Source organism: Bolinopsis microptera, chromosome 4, assembly GCF_026151205.1.
Source record: "Bolinopsis microptera isolate Bmic1 chromosome 4, MBARI_Bmic_1.0, whole genome shotgun sequence".
In the NCBI taxonomy this organism is placed as follows: Eukaryota; Metazoa; Ctenophora; class Tentaculata; order Lobata; family Bolinopsidae; genus Bolinopsis; species Bolinopsis microptera.
Window position 1 is genome coordinate 5,046,994 of NC_087075.1, and position 19,000 is coordinate 5,065,993.

The window sequence follows — 19,000 nt, forward strand, 5'->3', positions numbered from 1 at the left end:
TGGGTGGTTACTGGGTGGTTACTGAGGGGTTACAGGTGGTTACTAGGTGGTTACTAGGTGGATACGAGGTGGTTACTGGGTGGTTACTGGGTGGTTACTGGGTGGTTACTAGGTGGTTACTGGGTGGTTACTGGGTGGTTACTGGGTGGTTACTGGGTGGTTACTTGGTGGTTACTTGGTGGTTACTGGGTGGTTACTAGGTGCTTACTGGGTGGTTACTGAGTGGTTACTGAGGGGTTACTAAGTGGTTACTAGGTGGATACGAGGTGGTTACTAGGTGGTTACTGGGTGGTTACTGGGTGGTTACTGGGTGGTTACTAGGTGGTAACGAGGTGGTTACTAGGTGGTTACTAGGGGTTAATAGGTGGTTACTAGGAAGATTTCGGAACAAATTATTTCTAAAAGTTCAACAGTTAATCTTGACAGTTTGTTTTACTTACCAATTTGTTTCAGGGTTGGATTGACAACTTTAATGGACCCAGTGGCCTCTTTATTGCAGTGAGTATACTATAGCAGTTAGTTGGTTTAAAGTAAATTATTAATATTTAGAATAACGTCATAATATACATCACAATTATCGTAAATATGAACTTCTTCCGAAGAAAGATCCTTGTTTGTTAGTACAATTACAGGCAGTATTGTACCATATGTATATTGTATAACCTGATTGTTCATGTATACTGTATAGTACAGATTTTGCATAGTCGGAGTACCTTTTGTCAATGTTTGAGTCTTGAGAGCGTATGTTATTATTTAAATAAACCTCAGTAGTAAAGTTTACATCTTTATAAATACAATGTCATGTGTAATGTTACATGTTCTTAAGTAAGCTAGTATACTGAGCCAGCTCTCGGTGAGTGTGTAAATAATGTGAGTAGAGATGAGGGTGTGTATAATAGGGCGCTGCACTGAAGGTACTTACTACTATAATAGGCACTCAATACTCAAGTGTGACTGTTACAGCTGAACAATTCTTACAATTACTGTGATCGCTCATCGCTTGTTAACATTGATCTGTCTGCTGGGTTTACATCTTATAGTGTACACACACACACACACACACACACACACACACACACACACACACACACACACACACACACACACACACACACACACACACACACACACACACACACACACACACACACACACACACACACACACACACTCCCCACTTGTGGTATGTGTGTATGTGTGTGGAGGTAGTGTGCTATTGTGGAATAGAGGATGTTTTGTAATGTAGGACACGAAGGTGGCCAGCAAAAAGTAGTAAGTACTCTACATTTATTGAATAAAGGGATAAAGTATTTTCTTGTTTCGGTATTTTACTGTTTGCGGGACTAGCACTGTATTTGACCTCTCAAATTTCTATAAATTTTCTATAAAAATGGGTCATCATCAAAATGGCGTGATTCTAAAGTCAGGGGTAAAATCGTCCAGTCCCCTACAATTCACCCCTGCAATTCACCCCTACAATTCACCCCTACAATTCACCCCTACAATTCACCCCTACAATTCACCCCTACAATTCACCCCTACAATTCACCCCTGCAATTCACCCCTACAATTCACCCCTACAATTTACCCCTACAATTCACCCCTGCAATTCACCCCTACAATTTACCCCTACAATTCACCCCTGCAATTTACCCCTACAATTCACCCCTACAATTCACCCCTACAATTCACACCTACAATTCACTCCTACAATTCACCCCTACAATTCACCCCTACAATTCACCCCTACAATTCACCCCTACAATTCACCCCTACAATTCACCCCTACAATTCACACCTACAATTCACTCCTACAATTCACCCCTACAATTCACCCCTACAATTCACCCTTACAATTCACCCCTACAATTCACCCCTACAATTCACCCCTACAATTCACCCCTGCAATTCACCCCTGCAATTCACCCCTACAATTCACCCCTACAATTCACCCCTACAATTCACCCCTACAATTCACCCCTACAATTCACCCCTACAATCCACCTTTACAATTCACCCCTGCAATTCACCCTTACAATTCACCCCTACAATTCACCCCTACAATTCACCCCTACAATTCACACCTACAATTCACTCCTACAATTCACTCCTACAATTCACTCCTACAATTCACCCCTACAATTCACCCCTACAATTCACCCCTACAATTCACCCCTACAATTCACTCCTACAATTCACTCCTACAATTCACCCCTACAATTCACCCCTACAATTCACCCTTACAATTCACCCCTACAATTCACCCCTGCAATTCACCCCTACAATTCACTCCTACAATTCACCCCTGCAATTCACCCCTACAATTCACTCCTACAATTCACCCTTACAATTCACCCCTACAATTCACCCCTGCAATTCACCAGTCTACTGGGAGCTGTTTTATCTAGTCATGTGTAAGTGTGACAGTCCCTAGCTGTAACCTAATAAGAGAAAAATTATCTTGTTTTACTACAAATTCCTTGTGCTAAATAATAAGATAAGAAAAACGTATGGACAGTATTTGCGGCAATATTTGCAGTGTGAAGAATATGGGATATATTAATTATTACCATGAAGTATGAACACTGTGTGCAGTGTGGGACGTGTGTGTGTGCAGTTTCAATTCTTATCTTGGTAAGAAGGCGTTAGGCGCTCAAGAGATGCTCCTAATATTTATCTTATTATGTCAAACACTCATGTGGCAAAATGTCGAGTGTGCAGAACACAGAACGTGTCTTATCTCTGTTAAATTATTAAATATTGACGTCAGACTCGTCTCTAACAGTCAGAGAAGGGAAATTTAATTTCCCTAGCAGGGGATTTCATTATATAAAACCTGTTCTTTTGCACTGAAATGGGAGCGCCAAGGGTTTAAAACTTGAATTTGAATTTCCTAATCTAAGGTCTAATAAATTCCGCAGAAATATCCCGCTGTGGTTTTTTTTTGAAAAATAATATGTCGCATAAAAAACACGGACTTAACTTCCGTGTTACAACTGGTTGTCTTACTTGAGATAAAAACTGACTGTGCTTATGAATATTCTCTTTAACTCTAAGGAAGCCTCGTACCGGACTTTAGAAATGTGTTATCAGATACTGTATTATAGTCAGTGTACAGTGTCTACACTTGCACTGTTAAGTGTGCAGAGAACACATGATGTATCTAACACATGATGTATCTAATCTAAATCTCAATATTTTACTATCTTAAACAACTCCTACATACCAGGTGGAGGTAACCAGAATTTGAAACCCTTAAAATCTGATTTACCTCCGATTTACCCCGGAGTTACCTCCGATTTACCCCTGAGTTACCTCCGATTTGCCCCTAAAATAATTTACCCCAGATATTTCTCCTCTTTAAAACTTATTTCTCAGGTTGGTAAGGGAGTTTTGAGGATACTGGAGGGTGATGTTAACAAGGTTGCTGATATTATCCCTATAGATTACTGTGTTAACATGCTCATCTGCGTGGGATGGTACACTTCTATCATAACGTGAGTATTCTACGTTTTTTTGACATAGAGCTACTCGCTACTTATGTCCAGGATCATTATATAAATATAAAGCCGGACTTCTAGGCAAGGTGCTTGGTTGTGGGACACAGTCAACTAAGTAAGGTTGAGAGACCTCAAATCTCCCTAAAGATATATCAACAGAGTGTGAGCCACTGCCTGACTAACCTGTGAATAGAGTTTGCCAGGCTCTATGAGTGTGGCAGAGAGTATCTTCTGAGTTGTTGATATTCTGAGTATCCTTTGTCCGCGGTGCTGGTTATAAGTTCTTGTTGTGAGTGGTAGAAGGATAATTGCTGACACCAAACTCATTTACATGAAGGATCATATCTAGTTGTTACACATAAGTTACTTTGCCATTCTGAAGATTTTTATAGTATGTCATTCTGTAGAATGTTTCTCCATGTATCAACTATTATCAACTATTTTTCTTCGTGTATTGACTATTGATAAACGTATTTACGTTTATCAATAGTCAATACACGAAGAAAAAAACGCGTCACGAGATATTATGCGGCTGCAGGTAGTTATGCAGGGGTTCCGTTCAGGTCCTTCACACTTTGTTTCTGTCTAGTTCTAATTTACCGTCACAATATAAAATATAATGATAAGTTATACTTATAATATACTCGCGGTTTTTATAAGTTGAAACTACCAAACACTCACCAATGTTAGTACAAAAGTAATAATGTTGATTAATAAGGGCTTAATAAACTTTAGAGCCCTGGGAAGTAGAAATGTAAAACTGAACTCCTCTGGGAATTATTATCTAACATTGTGTGTGCCCCCCTGCCCTGCTGCTATAACTAAATTACTATCGCATCGTTATAACTTTATATCTTATAGGAAGCAGGTGGAAACGCCTCTTATCTACCATTGTACGTCTGGTAGCAAGAAGCCATACACTTGGCTACAGCTAGGTAAAATACTCCTTCTTTTCCTACTTCACTTTAGCTTGTAGCTATGTTAATTTGCACGCTTTTTCACTCTCACAGGCCGTTATTAATTTGATGAAGTTATATTTTGCGCCCTCAGGAACTTTGATGTTAGAATTTTTCCAAAGTAAAGAGCCTTACAACGAAGTATTCAGACGACCTGACGTAAACTTTGCCACCAATAAGGTATTAATATTATTTAAATAATATTCGAATATGCAGACGAAATAAAATAAATACCATTTATAATATATTATACAAAATATTCTTACATATTTATCAATAACGTTCAACACATTGAACTATTCTGTTCTCTATTGTCAAGACACGAACAAAATATTTTACAGCTCTTTTGCACTTTGCTCTAAGACCATAAGGACGCTTGACGTTGTGAATGTACTTCTCATTAGTTCAGCAAATTAATCAACATAATATTCCATATTAGATTTGAGGCCCTTTTATGTTAGAATAAACCGTGTGACCACAGTTATCTTATAATTGTGGGGGTTCAGTGTGTTATTTCATTACCATAAATTAACAGATAATTAATTATTTACAGATAATTAATTAATGAAAATTAATTAATTAATGATCATTAAATAATGACTTTTACTCCAACTCTTTTACTTACAGTTAGAGTTGGAGTACTGGAAGATGATATCTCACTGGGTACCAGCCTACATAGCTGACGGCCTCGCTAAAATAACCGGAAACAAGGCCATTATGTTGAGGGCCTATGATAAGGTTCACCGGGCCAGTAAAACATTCACATTCTTCACCAAGCGGGAATGGACCGTAAGTCGCACATGTTACTGCACATATTACTGTACATATTACTGCACATGTTACTGTCGAGGTTGTGGATTGAAATATATATGCTGCCAGACTGTGCCAGATTGTGAACTAATGTTTTATGCTGCTTGATTCAGTCAGCTGAGCCAAATGTAAAAGTACGTGAAGTTGGCGTAATTGATTATTAAGATGGGTTTTGTAATTCCGATGTTGTTAGAAATGTTAATTTAGGTAAACAAGGAATTGTTAAGATGTAAAAAACACGCCTGATCACTCTCAGTCTCATGACTTGCTGCATCCTTTACATCATCTTCTATGGTTTCTTATATTATAACTGACACCAATATTTATCGATAAATTGCTGTATAAAATTCGATTTTATTTATTTTATTTATCTCAGTGGACGGACGGGAACTGTAACATGCTGATGGGAAAGATGTCTGATATTGACAAAAGTATTTACAGCTTTAACGTCCATGATATTATCTGGGAAGATTATTATCCTAACTACTTTAGAGGTCAGTTAGATGTTATAAATTTAGAGAATATTCTTAAGCTTTTAATTTTGTAAGTGATATTGGAAATATGATTGAAGTATATAATATGTTATATGTAGTTATAGTGATATGCTTTGATGTTGAAACGTGTAAATGTTATCAAATGTTAAAATTTGGGGGGGGGGGAGTGGGGGGTGACCATATTTAAGTATGTTAAAGTATATTAACATGTTAAGGGGACATGTACACCAAAACATTTTTTGCCGGGACCCTCGATTTGAGCAATAATTTTTTTTGAGAGGACGCACTTTCGAAAAAATTCGCTTTTTTTATATTCGCAATTTATATATAATATCAGACTACACCTGAATCGTAAGAAATTATATTACTGTGTATAATTAATTATGACATTCCTAGATAACTTACTGAGTATTGTATTGCTTCCAGGTACAAAGAAATACATACTAAAAGAGGACATGAGCGACTCTAAGCTGCAAGAAGCTCGAGCTCGACAAGCCAGGTATTATTCACAGCATTATCATTAAATTAATTACTTACTATTAAGTTAGTTATTAATTAATAAATTATTTGACAGCGGTAACACACTGTATGAACGGGTGCTCAGGTGCTGATTCTCTTACTTTCTGCTGTTTTGTGACAAATACCTTTCAAAACCCTCTTTTTTTGTGACAAATTCTCTTCTTTTTTAAAGCTCAGGTTATTTTCAAAAAGCTGATTCAGTCTAACTTGAGCACCCAAAAAACAGCTGCTATATTGAATAGGATATAGAAAGTGTAGTGGGGTTATAACACTTCAAAACCACGTGACATACTGACATGTGCACGTGACATAGTGACATGTGCACGTGACATACTGACATGTGCACGTGACATACTGACATGTGCACGTGACATACTGACATGTGCACGTGACATACTGACATGTGCGCGTGACATAGTGACATGTGCACGTGACATACTGACATGTGCACGTGACATACTGACATGTGCACGTGACATACTGACATGTGCACGTGACATACTGACATGTGCACGTGATGTACACATTTTCAATGTATTCTCTCATAAAATGTCACGGCATGATGGCAGCATTTTATCTTCCTCCAGATGGCGCTACATTTACAACATTGCGGTCCTCGTATTCATTTCTTCCCTGCTTTACTTTCTATATCCTTTCATTACTACCCTGCTCACAGGATAGACTAGGTGGGTTTCTAGAGGTGTAGCATTCTTTAGAGTACTTTAGAGTATTTTAGAGTACTTTGGAGTTATTTTAGAGCACTTTTGAGTACTTTAGAGTATGTTAGAGTACTTTAGAGTACTTTAGAGTACTTTAGAGTACTATAGAGTGATCTAAAAAGCATACTCCGCTCTCATGTTTTTGTTTTCTCGTGTGTTACGAATCATGTAGATAATAGATGTGATATTGTTATCTTTAAGAATTGTATATCATAAATTCCTATAGCATGATCATGATTGACTACGTTGATTCATTGTGTGAATTTTTGTGATGTTAAGGAAGATTGTTAGATTTTGTGGTACCATTTCTGATATATAACATGGAAAATAGAATACAATTTATACGATTATTCCTTACCATTCTCAGATAAGTGATGGCTGTTTTATTGATCCCCAAACTCTCAAAAAAGATTTTGTTTGATTTAAAACACGATCCAGAGCACTTTTTTATCATTGAAGCTCTGAAATTTTGATTCACACTTATCTGATTATGTGAAAATAATCAGGTTACAATCAGTTGATTTCTTGAAATTCACTCCTACTTTTCGAACTTCCGTGGTAAATTCAACACCGTCAGATATGGATAAATGGCAATGAATAATGCCTGCGCAGTTGACATATGACACCATCTTTCATTCTCATCCATTAGTTGGTTTGTGAGCGTGCAGCAGTGAGCAGGATGTGTAAATTTCAACCGAATCAGGTCACACGCCGCGAATCTAAAATCATCTGATGGGACAGGCGGCGTCAATTTCGACGTAGTATGGAAGACGCGTGCTTTAAATTATTGATATATCCGCGCACACGCACTATCACAGAAATATAATATAATTAATTAAGCAAGCGCGCGCGCGTAAGGATTTTCGATAAATAATTTGAAACATCGCGAAATCTGAAGTTAAACTGCCAGGTTTTTGCTCGGGTAACACGAGCTGATAAATTGTTGTCTAACTCGCCGTATCAGCTCTAGCCAACATTCGTTTATGTTTTCAAATCTGCGAAGTTAAGATTATAGCATAATTTGACCTATCTGGGCATATTTTATCGGGACGATAAATTGATTATGTGGGCTGAAATTGTAACCGGTTTTGCGCTACAGTAGAACTTCTACTTACTTTATGATCAAAGAGGGTTACTATTATATGTCCTCCCATTGATATTTGATGTTCGCATCATAGCGGCTGTTGCTAGTTTACGCTTAAATCAAATGTCGCTCATCCCATTTTAAATGAAGTGTTTATTGCAGTATTTATGCAACTTGTGTACATAATGATAATTTAAAAACTGAAGCAAAATAAAATCATTGCACATGCTACATAGACGAAAATTTTAGCTACACGTAGTTCATATATAGTTCATATTATATAGTTGTATATACAGTGGCAGCTTATTGCTTACTGTTTACTGTATACACTGCCATATTGAAGGATCATGATGTATCTTGTAAATGTTAATTACACACGCGTCCACACTTGTTTGGCTAACATAAACAGCTGACTGTTCAATTTATCAATTCTTCAGAAGTTTTGAAAACATACCTAGTGAAAAATTACTGCTTTTCAAACCTAAAACTGACTAATTGTATGACTAATAGCGGTTATTAATCACTCTGCGGCGTTTAGTGCTAACAGGTATTATATACAGATGACACAAATGCGCAATTTCCGCGGCTATATATAAGTCTATATTTGCACGCTGCACGTGCATGAAACTCACACCTGTTTCCCAATTTAAGCGCAAAGCACATACAAAATCTCTATTCTAACCTTCAACATGACCCCGTTTCAGGCTCCAAAGAATTTGGTATATAACGGTCAGTGCAGTGACCTTGCTGATCGGTCGGTTCCTCTACCTCAAATCACCGGTCTGCAGAAACCTGTGGTTTAAATTACTTGGCATCATAATGCAGCTGTTACGACAAATCAGATTAACCATCGTTTCTTGATGAATGAAAATCTTATTATTCTCTCAATTTGGTGTAACTTAAGTTAGATTTTGCTGGTTATTTCACAGGGATTTCCAGGATTGTATTATATTGTGAGTTTTCGGAATGATGACGATGATGTTGTTGTTTGTCGAGAATTTTAAACTTCCTTCAATTTCCAGCTGGGCTGGAAAAATTATTCCTCAAAACTTAATCCCTGTTTAATTCTTAAGATATTGCTAGTTTTCTATTATAGCGAGAGTTTGTTAGAAATATAAGTGAGAGCTGTTGTTTTAAGTCGTAAGAAAGTTTTCTTAACAGTACCACATCAACCTTAAAAAATAGCTGATTATTATTCCTGATTTTGTTTTTATTAATTTGAAACTGATGATATATATGGCCAAGATTGGAATTCGTTAAGCGTAGGCTCAAAAATTGTGACAAAGACCGGGCGCCACATTCGGGATAACAGCTCCCAAATTGGGCGTACACAATGCTTTAGTCAACTATTCAGAGATCTTGTAACAGAGAATTTTCTCACCTTTTCGTGATGGAAAGAGCTCAAAGCTGTTATTGTAGGGTCCAAGTCTGAAGAAAGATACAAGTCTGAAGAAAGATACTGAGATATTGTTGACAGTAGATTCCTCGAATGAGTGATGAAAGTTATTAAAATTAGATCGACTGGAATCTTAGTGCATGCTATTACTCTGCTGTTAAGCCAAACGTTTGCTTTGGGTCACAATTTTTGAGCCGCCAGGAATTTTTGACAAAGCGTAAGACTCGAACTGAACGGTACATACCTTGATACCCGCTCTAACTAAACATACCAGAGTACATTCCTTGGCCTTGGGATGTACAGTATGACGTATGTACCAGAGTATGTACCGTTTAGTTAGGATCAAAATTGCTGACCAGAGATACTATTGTGGAAGTGTCCGGGACTTTGTTTTTGTAAGTTGTTTATGTTAGTTAACATTTGTTATTGTTCTGTTGATGATGGTTAGTGACATTTTTACTGCAGTCAGTATTATTCCACTGTTTTCCTTTTTTGTATTTATAGATAAGAAAATAATTTCTATTCGGATTGGTCACTCAAAACTTGCGTATCAAGTGGCTTACTTCTACTTCATTACACATAGGATACCTTCATCAACCATACAAGAGTAACAAAGAGTTAACAGATTTAACAAAACTCAATCAGGATCTCTAACATCACTCAAAACTCTAATCATAAAATTGACCCCTTTCTGCATGCGGGCCTCAATCCCCCACCCTTGTCCCATACCCAAACCATGACACACTCTAACCATGCTGCCTAAACTCCGACCTTGACACAAGGATAGTGCAATATATGGCTCCTTTAAATTATCTTTAATTAAATTCATCGTGAAGATCTCGCGTTTCTCATATTTATGCTTGATGACGTCAATTTTAAGGCCTGAACTTAAATCTAGATTCTAGAGCTATGAGCCAGGTTCTATTGTGGTGTACCCTCTTAAAGGTTGCATGTCATTATATATCAGCACCTTCCCAAACTTGCATGATTGCTTGGATATCTGATGAGTCTAGAGTCAATTATATAGACCTGGAAATCAGAGTAGAACTGAAATTATATTGTAGCTAACTGTTATTATACAGAGCGTACACAAATGAAATAAACTCAATATAATGTGACTAATGATAATGATGTTTCGCCGTGCATGGTTAGCCGTTAGTGTTACTCTGATATCAATGACAAACCCGAGATGACTTAATTCGTGAACGCATCCTAAAGGAAACGGATGATTCATCACCTTTTTGTGGGAACTCTGAGGTGTGACAGTGTGGGTTTGGATACGTGGAACAGGGCATTTGGTAATCCAGGATGTAGTAGGCACTTGAAACGCTTTTCTTAACTCTATTCTGCAACTTGAGCCACTTACCGATGACGTCAGAGCATTACCTCAATACCGCATTATATACGCACATGCTGCGGCCCAATAACTGTATAACACGCTCCCACGTGGCTGCCACGTAGGCTACTATCTTTGCAGGTGTCACGTGCTCTCGTTTATTCCTTATATGGAGAATCTGTAGCGTGCACATGACGCGCGCAGCGTCCTGTGATTGGCCAGTGTGAGGTCACGATGTCGCCTAATTGCTACACACGCAATGCTGTTGGTCGTTGTGGGCGCTGTGTGAGCTTTTCTGCCATTACTACACGTATGCTCTGTACTACATTTCGTGCTTCCAACTTTCCTGTCTATTATTTGTTTTTATTGTATGTTGCAAGTTGCAACCGTGACTGTACTGATCGATCTTGCTTTTTGTCGTCCGTATTTCTGTAGAAACGCTTGACAGCTTGCACCACCGATTGGTATGCTTTTATTTTCCAAAACTAGATAGTTGCTGCTAAATCTGCTGATCCAGTCTGATAATTGACATGGATTCAGGAAGCCTGCTCAGTGGCAATTACAATAAATTCGCGGACTAGACTTACATAGGGGTGGCTCAACGGCCATTTGTAATCGATGGGGATGGCCCTTGCCGTGATATCAAGTTGGGAACGGAGTTTTTACCCCCTTTCGTTTCGATGAAGCATGAATGGATGAATAAAGTTGACCCTAGCAAGATTGTTGTTGATGTGCTGATCTCCTTTTCTTTTTTCGGTATTTCATTGCACCACAATCTGTTCTCTGTATATAAGGGGTAATGTATGGGGTCGTTCACAATTTACATATTACGTTATCACTCCCCTCTTTTTCAGCAAGGTATATGGCGATTGGCGAAGTAATCATTTGACACTTTCCGAACTGGCCTCTAAAATTTATTAACTAATTGTCAATCAGACACTGTAAGTGTATACAATGTAAAATGTTCACAGTTTTCTTCAGGGTACAGCTGGCACCCTGTTTCATTCCTCAGAGAGGAATTAAGCTGTCCCTTAACATTTGCTTTTGGGTTATTGTGGCACAATTTTGATTGTCAGATTCACATTTTACCGGATATTTTGATGAAATTTGTGGCTTCGGTGTAGAAAAGTCTACTCGAAATACAATTTCCTCCGTGCGAATTGCATGTTAACTCAAATGGAGTGCATGACGGAGTTTACCTGTATTATAAATATAAGCATATAAAATCTAGCATATACTGATAGTTGGATAATATCCGGTTGGAATCTAGCATACTTGTCTTTGTATTGTGGGTTGGGTCAGTATGATTGTGGTTGAAGAAGGAGCTACACTCTACAGTTAGGGTTAAGCTTTGGAAAATCTTATTGCTGGAACGATGCAATCACAAAGCCAGTACTCTCGAGTGATAGCACTGGTTTGATTTCATGAGTATGTTTTTCTTGCATTTATCAATGAATTCACCTCGCTGAACATCATCAATATTTTAGTATAAACCCGAGTGGAAATGTAGACAGAAAAATCTCGAGATGACAGAATCAGAACGAAAGACCAGCGGGACCGGGCCCCCACCGGCCGAAACAACCGACAACTTCGAATGTAACATCTGTCTGGACACTGCGCGGGACGCCGTGATCAGTCTCTGTGGTCATCTCTTCTGCTGGCCCTGTCTCCACCGGTGGTTGGAGGTCGGCAACGATCAGGTGAGGACAGAGGGCTCTTTGTGTCCTGTCTGTAAAGCTGGGATCAGTAAGGAGAACATTATTCCTGTTTACGGGAGAGGTGGGAGCAGAGAGGACCCACGGAGTAAGACGCCGCCCAGACCTCAGGGTCAGAGACCAGCTCCGGAGAGGCAGCCGAATAGGGGCGGGTTAGGGTTCGGAGAGGGGTTCACTCTGTCGTTTGGTATCGGAGCTTTTCCTTTCAGCTTCCTGGCAACGTCTTTCGGGGGTGCTGGGTTTACGGATCCTGCTAACAACAACAATAATAACAACACCACTAACAACAACATGAATAACCCCAACAATCCTTCCAATTTCGGGAACTTCGCTCAGTTCAACCCTAATCGATATCAGAATCCAGAAGATAGGTTTCTTTCTCAACTGTTCGCTTGGTGCGCCATATTGTTTGTTCTGTGGATAGTGTTCACGTGACAAAGAGTTTTTAACACGTGATACTTCGAACACTGAGCACGTGATTTATACCACGACACTTGGAAGTGCGTTGATGAAGTGTGTATTTAATCTTGGGCCAAAAGTGCCGAATTTTTCGACATGTAGATAGATTACAAATTGAAGGGGTAGGTAAAAAAGTTTTCTGTGATAAAGATATAGATTTATCTCGTATCATTTTGTTATTTCGGGTTTCGTTTCTACTTTGTAGCTTTGATTAACAACCATTGCATGATTTTAGCTGTGGTAATCATAATTTATTTTGACATCTCTCAGATCGGTATTTTTCCTGGAAATTTGATTGAATAAACGGCAGTGAAACTGAAATTTTGGCAGTGAAACTGAAATTTTGGCTTAAGTAACAGCGCACTTGCCTTGCTGACAGTTTTTGTGGATTTTTATTTATGATAAATAATTTTTTAATGTTTTGTATACTGAACCGGAGCAGCCGAGCTGTAAAATTCAATAATTTGTTTCATCACAGATCATGTGAATAATTCAATTTGACCGCCTAATTTGATTATTAGTCATCGTAGTCGTCCATGTTTATTGCCCTAAAGTTGAACAAGAATAGTTCCTTAGTTCCTTCACTCGATACCACAAACAAAAACATAAATTAATTCTTTAAATTCCAATAATCTCAACTCCTAACTTAAACTCTCAGCTCCCCAAACTAAACCTTCCTCTCTCCCCAAGGTGTAATGTAACCCTCTCCAACCCTCTCTCTCTCTCTCACAACCACAATGGAAGGCCGAGTGGCCATGATGGGGGCTGCTTTTGTAGCCTACCTGGCCGTCATGACCGTGTTCGACCTAGCAGCTAACTCTGTTGCTAGTCCCCCACAGAAAGGGGAGGAGGAGGAGCTGGCTATGAAGGCTAAGAGTTCTGTGTTTACTGCTCCGACCGTTAAAGTGCTCTACTGCATTAGCTGAGGGTATGTCTTTTATAATTGTTATTTTATTTCATGCATATTTTATGTCTTTTATTTTTTTTCATGATTATTTTATGTGGTATGCCTACAACCAAATAGGGGGGGGGTCCAAGGGGAACTTTGGGGAACTTTGGGAAAGTCCCCCAAGATTTCTGAAGTTCCCCAAAAAAAAGTTCCCCAAAACTCCCCAATTTTCCCCAAAATTCCCCAAAATTATTCAAAATTATTCAAAACTATTCAAAATTATTCAAAATTTCTCTAATATACATTTATACCCATTAATGTTAACATGTATGTTATTATAAGGTATAATCTTAACTTACTTGTTGATACTTGCAGCATGATAATTTTTTTGGCATGATAATTTTTTTGGGGAACTTTGGGGAACTTTGGGGAATTTTGGGGAACTTTCTGAAGTTCCCCAAAAAAAAGTTCCCCAAAATTCCCCAAAATTATTTGTTTCATTGATAATTTTTTGGGGAACTTTGGGAAAGTCCCCCAGGTTTCCTGAAGTTCCCCAAAAAAAAGTTCCCCAAAACTCCCCAAAGTTCCCCTTGGACCCCCCCCCCCCCCCCCCCCCCAAATATCATAGTCAGTATGGAACAATTACAGGAAACTGAAGGATATTCGTTTATCCACATGTTATTAAGACGTTATAGTTCCGTCTGTTCAGAAAATGTTTGCTGAGTATGTTTTTGTTTCTCTTAATGTTGGTTTCGCGTTCTTAATTTGTCTATCAACATTAATTCAGTCAGCTACATTTTGATTTCTATAATTAATAGGTTCACAATTTCACTATTCTCTTATTTCGCTTTGATTTCCAACAACGTGTTTCGGGCCGGGACTTGGACGGGTGATACTGTTGTTAGCACCGAATTTCAATTTTTCATTCATAATTTTTCGAACATGTTTAAAGGCTGGCTTGACACGGTCAGACAACCCAAGGCTTCATAATTTCAAGAGATATTATTCCAAGTTCATTGAGATTATAAATTTATTGTCATGAAATGTCACTGTTCACTGATAAAGCATCTTCAATTTCAATACAGCTAGCTTCCGGTTACAATTTCCCTCCTCCCAACTCTAAGAATTATCTACATTTTCGGCGGAAATAGAGGATAAGTGCTAATTTCTAAGTTTAAAATTTAATTTATAGATAAGGCCATGACAGTGCAGCGTGACACTGCGACAGTCACATGTCAGTCACGTGACACTGCGACAGTCACATGTCAGTCACGTGACACTGCGACAGTCACATGTCAGTCACGTGACACTGCGACAGTCACATGTCAGTCACGTGACACTGCTACAGTCACATGTCAGTCACGTGACACTGCGACAGTCACATGTCAGTCACGTGACACTGCGACAGTCACATGTCAGTCACGTGACACTGCGACAGTCACATGTCAGTCACGTGACACTGCGACAGTCACATGTCAGTCACGTGACACTGCGACAGTCACATGTCAGTCACGTGACACTGCGACAGTCACATGTCAGTCACGTGACACTGCGACAGTCACATGTCAGTCACGTGACACTGCGACAGTCACATGTCAGTCACGTGACACTGCGACAGTCACGTGTTCACAAGTATTTACATCCTGGTCTAAAACAAAAATAGTGCAGGAAAACCTGTTACTTTCCAAAAAATCAGAATCACCCACTGCACCATGTGCTCAAAGGTGGTATTTTGATGTCCGGAACTTGGGACTCCTACGAAAAAGCCGAACAGTTATCATGAATTACTTGATAATCATGCTTTTATATTGTTTAAAATATCCCAGTATCAGATCCTCATAAGATATGATTGTCATTTATGATACCCACATCCCAACCGCCAAGAATTCAGGAGCATCAAATACCCTTCGAGTGGTTAAAGTACAATCTGGTTTGCAATCGGTTTGGCTGGTAGACTGGTTGTTGATTAGAATGGATGGGAAGTCTTCTGTCTGGCAGCTAGTTAAGGTAGCATTGTGTTAGAACTCATTTCAAGTAGCAGTACTAGTATGCTTGACTGGTAGCATGTCTATGTCAGTATTTTTTGCCGGTAGCCTGTTTCAGTAATTTACCGGGATTCCCGACCCCGGCTAGATCCTTGTCCGGCCAATTTCTGGCCGGCCAAATTTGGTCATTCCCGGCCAAATCCTGCCCCCGGTCGTTAACTGGCCTGTTTACTGTTTGGCTGGCAGTTCATTTTGTGGGATATTAGATGTTAGTAGTACTGTAGCACTATTGTGGGATGTGAGTATCTTTTGTCTGTGCTTTAACAATAAGATGAAACACCATCGTCCATCACATTGTTATACACTCAATCCACATAGTAGCATCAGGAAACAAACTTTTATGAAATAAGTCATTTGTGTTTCGACGATGTGATTTCAATTATCTTTATTCTCAATGTATTTGTTTCTAGACCCACTGCACCTTTATGATTTGTCATTATACAACCCGGCCTATGAATTGAAGGCAGTAAAATAATCACCTCTAAAGGCGCTTATTTGAGCAGCACAGTCTGCTTTTCTCGTAGACGATTGGCTGCCGTTTTTTCTAGCTGATTATGGAACAATTGTTTAAAATATTTTTTCTCGGTATGATGTACCCCCAAGTATAGAAGCGAATAAGCCAGAGTTTGTCCTCTGGCTTATTTTAGACAATACTGTTAATACCCTTATGTGATATACGAGTCGAGCGGTCAAATCTTAAAGATCATGTTTACTTCTTAATGCACAGCTATGATGTACATGTGAACTCTACCCTGTATCTAGCCCATTTCTAGGTTAGTTAAATTCTACTGATGGATCACATCACTAATTATACGTCACTAATTAGTGACATGATCTGATCTCCCTGGCCCCCTAGTAATGAGGGGGCCTGGAAGTCGGCCTCCCGTTAATACTCAGCAGGCTCATACTGAAATCTGAAGCCAATTATCTAACATACAGTAAAACTTTTCGGAAGCAGTTAAATCCAACATAATGATTGGTATCGGGTTGCAAATTATTCATATAACAGTTCGAGTTCAATTATTATCGACTAAGTTATAATAATAATTATAATAATACTGTTGTTGGGTCAGTGTTATTTTGTGTTGGACCCCCATCGTCTACATTTCTCCTTTTCTTATCCATCTTACATCCTCACTGTATTGTAATTACATTGAATTGTCAAGCCATTTGTCAAGCCAATCGTTGATGGATATGGTTAGTTTGCGATCGTTCAGTTAGTAAGAGCTCTGACTCAAGAAGAATAGCCAGACTATAATTTGATATGTCATGTCACAACACCAGCTTCAGGGTTGGGATGCGGACTTTATATATTTTAAATTGTTATGGTCAGTGTGTAAAATGAGACCATTATATCGATCTAAGGTGTAGTATTGCCAGATCCCAGTTCATTTTGTAACGGAGTTTTATATTAACAGGAAACGATGTAACAGAGTCGATATATTTTAATGTTGCCATGGGGTGGCAAGTCCCATACATCGTGGTCCGGTAGTTTCATTGCGTCCTAATATATGCGAAGTCATTTCAGTCTGGGAAATGAGGTTACATCATATGTTCATACGCTAATCAAATTAGTATGCCGTATTAATCGTCCATACATGAAATGTACTTTTGAGGCTGACGGTATGTTGACGGTATGTTGACGGTATGTTGACGGTATGTTGACGGTATGTTGACCGTATGTTGACGGTATGTTGACGGTATGTTGACGGTATGTTGACCGTATGTTGACCGTATGTTGGCCGTTACTCGTAAAGCCTTACAATTGTCATCTCCCTGTTCTCGGTAATAGCAAAGGATCATGAAGGAACCCTTCTCGCTAGTCGTTCACAAAACCTCTTTTCCCCTGGCCCTTAGTTGGGTGTTAAAAACATTTTATCTAAAATAATCGCTATAGACGCTAACAAAACCATATAATGGTGTTTTAAAAAGCCCCTGTCCAATGTCCTCCACGACACTAAAGAACGTCTAACATTCTTCCTCCCTAAAATTCTTCCTCCCCAGGTACAAGAACACATTCCAGTCTGTCAAGCAGAACCTACAAGCTCGACACCCTGGTCTGTCAATAGAGGGGGATAACTACCCCGCCACACCACTCAAACAATTCGTCGCTAAACTTTTATTCTACATCCGCATGGGGGTACTTCTCATGATGCTCACCGGGACTAAGCTGTTCGATGTGTTCGGAGTCCCGGTACCCGAGTGGTATCATGGTCTTCAAGAGAACAAGATGATGGCAATGGTCGGGATTTTCTTCATGGGGAATATGGTGGAATCCAGTTTGTTGTCCTCGGGAGCGTTTGAAGTGAGCGTTAACGGGGAGATGGTTTGGAGTAAAATGGACACGGGGTATTTACCGAGTTTGGAACATCTTATTTCAACGATTGATGATAAGTTGGGAGCGGGCGCCCAGCCTTTTACTCCAGATTTTGAAAGTTTAGGAGGGGATTTGTAGCACTCTGCTTTTTTAGATACGTCAGATCTAGTTAATAGAACCTACTTTTGTCCGACAAATATTTGATTTTCTTTCTGAGCTGTTCAGACCGTCTAGTTGAAATGTGGAAAATGTTAAAAAGTTGATAACTTCCCAGTCTAAATGGTGAGTTAATTAGGAAGAGTACTCTTCATTTGAATTACTTGGATACTTTTAATTTAGGTTGACAGTGCTGGTTTTTAAGTCTTCGCATTCTAGAAATTAATTAAAAGTAAGGATTAAGAAGGCTCCGACCGAGCTGGCTTGGCATTAAAACCTTCTTAATTTAGAATTGGAAGTCCTAGCATAGTCGTCAATAGTTCCATTGCTTATGATTAAATTATTAATTTCTTCGGTTTTTGAGCTAATGCATATTTTTGTACGTTTGTTGTTTTATATCATTTCAGCTATTGCCAATATAACGCTGTGAGTTAAATAATAAAGTTTTTTAAACTCTATGTTGTGCAGACGTCTTATAACGTCGAGTTGATTATGATCGTGATATTGATAACGCGTGAGTTCTCACGCATAACGCGTGATTTCTCACGCGTGAGGTTTGGTTTCCCGCGAGTCTGCTATGTGGTGTGGCCAGACGAAACGGACGG

At 39.0% G+C, this 19,000-nt stretch overlaps 4 protein-coding genes across 5 annotated transcripts in view; all 4 read left to right on the forward strand.

Annotated features, from left to right (window-relative positions):
- Positions 1–9,952, forward strand: part of LOC134814435 (fatty acyl-CoA reductase 1-like) — a 55,506-nt gene extending 45,554 nt beyond the window's left edge. Inside the window, exons 8-16 of one of the 2 annotated variants that reach the window (XM_063822549.1) lie at positions 454–498; positions 3,379–3,497; positions 4,362–4,435; positions 4,551–4,636; positions 5,084–5,245; positions 5,643–5,760; positions 6,187–6,259; positions 6,867–6,965; positions 8,787–9,952. In XM_063822549.1, the coding sequence (XP_063678619.1) occupies positions 454–498; positions 3,379–3,497; positions 4,362–4,435; positions 4,551–4,636; positions 5,084–5,245; positions 5,643–5,760; positions 6,187–6,259; positions 6,867–6,960 (771 nt within the window). In that variant the 3' untranslated portion in view covers positions 6,961–6,965; positions 8,787–9,952. The remainder of the gene's footprint in view (positions 1–453; positions 499–3,378; positions 3,498–4,361; positions 4,436–4,550; positions 4,637–5,083; positions 5,246–5,642; positions 5,761–6,186; positions 6,260–6,866; positions 6,966–8,786) is intronic. The other variant, XM_063822548.1, reaches the window with a different exon arrangement.
- The window catches only part of LOC134814436 (RNA polymerase II subunit A C-terminal domain phosphatase SSU72-like), a 29,723-nt gene continuing 12,005 nt past the window's right edge, over positions 1,283–19,000 (forward strand). The window contains exon 1 of the mRNA XM_063822551.1: positions 1,283–1,293. The gene's annotated coding sequence lies outside the window, so the exon portion shown is untranslated. The remainder of the gene's footprint in view (positions 1,294–19,000) is intronic.
- On the forward strand, positions 12,242–12,981 carry LOC134814437 (E3 ubiquitin-protein ligase RNF185-like). The gene has a single exon (XM_063822553.1). It carries the CDS (start codon positions 12,341–12,343, stop codon positions 12,962–12,964), a length of 624 nt encoding a protein of 207 aa, XP_063678623.1. The 5' UTR covers positions 12,242–12,340; the 3' UTR covers positions 12,965–12,981.
- Positions 13,683–18,893, forward strand: LOC134814388 (selenoprotein T2-like). The gene is made up of 2 exons (XM_063822487.1): positions 13,683–13,913; positions 17,927–18,893. The coding sequence occupies exons 1-2, from the start codon at positions 13,726–13,728 to the stop codon at positions 18,375–18,377; spliced, it is 639 nt and encodes a 212-aa protein (XP_063678557.1). The 5' UTR covers positions 13,683–13,725; the 3' UTR covers positions 18,378–18,893.

Bases quoted from the DNA above. Each gene is read 5' to 3' on its own strand.
- LOC134814388 (XM_063822487.1), top strand. From the start codon at position 13,726: ATGGAAGGCCGAGTGGCCATGATGGGGGCTGCTTTTGTAGCCTACCTG. The intron at 13,914-17,926 runs AGGGTATGTCTT...CTTCCTCCCCAG, and splicing joins GTGCTCTACTGCATTAGCTG to GTACAAGAACACATTCCAGT.
- LOC134814437 (XM_063822553.1), top strand. From the start codon at position 12,341: ATGACAGAATCAGAACGAAAGACCAGCGGGACCGGGCCCCCACCGGCC.